The sequence below is a fragment of the Photinus pyralis genome, unplaced genomic scaffold, assembly GCF_008802855.1.
Source record: "Photinus pyralis isolate 1611_PpyrPB1 unplaced genomic scaffold, Ppyr1.3 Ppyr1.4_LG8, whole genome shotgun sequence".
NCBI classification, from domain to species: domain Eukaryota; kingdom Metazoa; phylum Arthropoda; class Insecta; order Coleoptera; family Lampyridae; genus Photinus; species Photinus pyralis.
The window spans coordinates 26224514-26229279 of record NW_022170819.1 but is presented as its reverse complement, the minus strand read 5'-3'; the positions used below and the strand labels follow the sequence as shown (position 1 = coordinate 26229279).

Genomic DNA, 4766 nt, shown 5'->3' with positions numbered 1-4766 from the left:
GTATATAAATCACATCTGCAATTAATTTATGGGCTGCTTCAATTGTGTCTGCTCCACCCAAATAGTCATCCATGTAATGCTTCTCTATAATGTCGTGAACAGCATTTGGATGAGTCAGTTTAAACTCTTGTGCATTCTTATTCTTAGCTTCTTGAGCTAAGCAAGGACCACAAGTCGATCCAAAGAAAACAACTTCGATTTCATAAACGTCAGGTTCTCTCGTTCTATCCATCTCTCTGAAAAGGACGCGTTGTGCACTACAGTCGTCTTTCTTAACGCGAACTTGTAAAAACATCTCTTTAATGTCAGCTGTGAACGCATATCTGCAGATCCTGAAGTTAATTAGTATATTAAAGAGAGAGTTATATTTGTCCGGACCTGTCAATAAAAAATCGTTCAAACTGACACTATTACTCTTGGCAGAAGCATCGAAAACAATGCGTAATTTATCAGGCTTATTTGGATTAATTATACCAAAATGAGGTAAATACCAGACTTTGAATTGATCTCCACATACCTCGCTGTTGTTCAATTTTCGTATATACTTCTTTTGCACCAGTTCATCGAATTTCTGACAATATCTTCTGCCATACTCTTCATTTTTGTCCATTTTTCTTTCAGTGCAAATAAGTCTTCTCATCGCATTTTTCTTGCTTTCGGGAAGTACTACATTTTCATCTTTCCAGAGGAGTCCGGTTTCAATTCTTCCTCCTGATCTTGTCATGGTTCTATCCATTATAGACTGAGCGACCATGTCTTCTTTGGACATTGCTTTTTCAAGCTTATATACTCCAGACGAGTCTATTTGCCATTGTTGTTTAACTAAGTCATGTAAAACATCCAAGTCGTCCTTATCTTCACTACTCATGTGACATACGTGACTAGTGGTATGCTTGTTTGAAAATGTGTTAGCAGTCTGGCTTACATTTCCATGAAGTACCCATCCCAGCAGTGTCTTGCTTAAGGCAGGGCCATTCCAAGGTCCAGAAATAATCCTTTTGTTAACTAGTAGGGGCCAATTGTCCTGTCCGATTAGCACCTTAGGTTTTGCATTTGTCATAGACAAAACCCCATTACCTAAGTAAGTAAATCTTTCCATCATTTCTGAACTATTAATGGATTGAGTAGGTAGGGACATTTCTTTCATAGTCCATACACGACGCAATTGATATTTCTTATTCTTTTGTTGTCCGATGATACTGAAACTTACTATTCTTGAATCGTCTTGTTGACGAACTTGATTATTTGTCCACTGAATGGTGAGTGTACGTTGAGGTCCATCCATATGAAGTTCATCAGCTAAGTCTTGATCTATGAGTGTAACTGTGGATGCATCATCCAGTAAAGCATGAGTATGTACATAATTTCCATTTGTATTAATTGTAATAGGAATAATCTTCAATAAAACATTGTTACTTGTTAAGCGATGATAATTAACTTCATGTTGATAACCTTGATTGCTTCTATTATGATTATTATCATTATCTTTATGCAATAATATGTGATGAGGCTTTGTGCATTGATTCTTCCCACATATTTTAATTGATTTGCATGTCCTCAAAGTATGATTAGGTATAAGACAAGAGAAACATATTCTTTGGGATGTGACTACATGCCATCGATCATCAACGCTTAGAGATTTGAACTTTGAACAATTACTAAGATGATGAAACTCATTTCCACAACAAGCACATTTGGGGTTTGTTGTTCTACTATTGTTTGTGGTCAGAGTAACATCTCTCCTATTGTGTTTTTGTTTATCCCTAGTTACATTAGTTACCGTATCTGACAGTTTTGGCATTTCAATTTGACTAACAATCGAAGCCCTATGATCTAACCACGCACTGAATTCTATCAGTTTAGGTTGTTGAACCGTTTTTCTAGAAATATATTCCAGCCAACGTAACTTCTGTGAGGTTGGTAATTTATTTAGTAGTTCTTGAAGTAGAATTGGATTTCGCAAATGATCCTCTTGGTTTAGAGTTTCCATGGTACCTACTACATTTTTGACGTTGTCAGAAAAATTAATGAACATGTCAAGTTTATCTTCTTTCACTACGGGAAAGTTCCTTATTCTATCTAAGAGCATAAAGACTATTAATTCAGGACGGCCAAATCTTTTCCTCAACATATCAATGATTTTATCCGCATTCCTTGGTAATATAAGAAGACTCTCAACAATCGTTCTAGCATTACCTTTCAGGCATTTTTGTAATCTACATTGATTCTCTTCTTTTGTGTAACCACAAATAGCTGTCGAATTTTCATACTGAAATATGAAATTGGGCCACTCTGTGGGATAACCATTAAATATTGGCAAATCTTTTGGCATTGCTTGTCTGGTTATGAATGTTGAGAATTCGACTGGTACTTGAGATTTATTTATTTGTTGGTTACGCAAATTATATTTAGATCCTACCTCAGATGACAAATCCTTTGCAGGTGAAGCATCTCTACGACAAATGACCTATTACTTTCTGACCCACTGTCTACTGATTCAGAATTCCCGTCGACCTCTTCTTGTTCTAACTTGGAGACCTGCATCGCCAATTCTAAATCCACAATCTCTTGCGCCAGTTTCCGCTTCTTTATCTCGGCGTCAATCTTGAGTTGTTGTCTTACGAAACAGTTGCTCTTACTAGATGATTTCCTTGACCTGCACGATTGCGTATCTTCATTGGTTTGAAGAATCTGAATCTCTTCGTGCTTGTCATGAAGGCTGTCATGTCGTTGTTCAATATGTTTACCCATGGCTTTCACACGTTCATTCCGTCTTGGAAAAGTTAATGATTTTGACATCTTGGTTATTCTATGAACTTCTTGATGCCTTGTCTGAGGGATCAATGTCGTTCACGAGTGCTTCCTCTCTTGGGGAAATTACCAATATGACTATACCCACGTGATGTAACTTGTCGATGTAACAATCACGTACAGCTCCTCTTCTTGAAGGACTAATTACAATCCAAGTGCGGTTCGTTTTCTCGAAGGACCAATGTTATTGACTCTTACCTAATGTGATATATTATATTGTCCGGGTCGAAGAACCAATGTTATTGACTCTTACCTAATGTGATATATTATATTGTCCGGGTCGAAGAACAATTTGACAAGAGCTTTTAAATTAAATTTATTATGATGGTTTTTTATAATTTTTCTAACAACCTTATTTATTTCTATGGCAACGTTTTTTAATAATTCAGTGAACTTGATACAAATAAATACAACATATGTGTTAGTGTTATGTTCATGATTGAATCGCTTTATAATTTCAAATTGTAATTTTGCGTCGTCGTGATTTATTGACAAGCGGATTTATTTCGCGGGGTTTCATAGTACTCGAATGCGAATACCCCCAGACAGACCAGAGTGCGAAAGATCGGGACTCCTATCTCCCGATAGAATAAGAAACAAAGGGGGTGATATTGCGATGAGACACATTTGTAGACAGATCTGATGTTTTCTTAGATTGCCATGAATACCTTCACGAACGTCTTCATTACACATCGCATTCACTACTAAACGTGGCATTCCCGGAATTTAAAAATTATAAATGCTACTGTTTAGGTTTCTCCATTTTATTCCTTTAAGACCTTAACTATTCCTAACTGCTCATCCGATCTCGTGAAATTGGTCAAAACAGATACCATAGTTCCTATACTGATTGTTGGTTTATTTCATATTTGCAATTTAGGGTGCAATCTGCCCTGGTGTAAATTATTGGCTAACATTCGTCTCCTTGACGTACAATGCACTTTTGAATTTCAAATTGTGCGGGGAAAAACCACTAACTATAAAGCGATACAGATTTGCAACACACGCACAAGAACAAATGGTCATCGACATCCAAGTAAGCTAGAGGCTTGAATTGAAACAGTAATTGAAGCCAAGACACTTTTCAATTTAAATTAACGACGCTAACAAATCGATCAGACCGCGGCTGTAATAATATTTAAATATGTTCGCAATTAGGTTCCTTTTTTTATCATTCTTTATTACATATTGTTATGCGACCATTGTTTGTCTAACACAATGAGATTTCAACGCAACTTCGACTATTTATGGCCCAAAAAGTTAACAAGTCTATCGAGCATAGCAGCTGTTATTAAAAGAAACAATGAAAACCCATTGGGTGTTGACTCCAACAAGCCGGAGCGCCTACACATTTCCATAAGTTCAAGAGTTCAGAACGTTTCCCATAATACTCATTGCAATAATAATTATAGTACTTGCAATTACTTTCCCCGCTTAGTGTAGTGTTACACTTTAAGTCTAATGAAAATGATACACAAGGTTAAGGTTTCAGGTCAGACAGACATCACAGTTCATTGTGTCTAATGATGTGTATGCGTAATTTAAACATTAACATACAATCGCGGGGTACTCAATGAAATTAATTCAATTCCGTTTTTCTTTTGTAACATATTATACAATCATCCCGCGCATAAATAAATAAATAATTGCAACCGGTTTCTTCTTCCATGGATTTGATGAATTCAATGCGGCTGATAAAGTTTCATTAAGGCGATTAATGAGTTGTTCTGAGTAAATATGTACAGGTACAAGTGTGGGTGCTGGAGAAACGTGGTAAGGGGTAGGAAACCTCGCCTTTTAACAGGTGCGACCGTTGTTTATATGCTGCTTGTTGCACTACAAAGAAAATGTAAATCTTTTGTATTCAGTACGACTGTAATTAACGATAAGACATGTAGGCGAACTAGTATGAAAACATTTCCAACCAGTCGTGGTCACCCAATGGATTTCTCTGG

At 36.5% G+C, this 4766-nt stretch overlaps 1 protein-coding gene across 1 annotated transcript; it reads right to left on the bottom strand.

Moving 5' to 3' along the window:
- Positions 1 to 152: 152 nt before the first annotated feature.
- On the bottom strand, positions 153 to 2454 carry LOC116179623 (the record flags this gene model as incomplete). The annotated part of the gene is given in 1 exon segment (XM_031499426.1): positions 153 to 2454. A coding segment is annotated over 1 exon segment (2180 nt), but the record flags the coding sequence as incomplete, so codon positions are not given.
- Positions 2455 to 4766: the final 2312 nt, after the last annotated feature.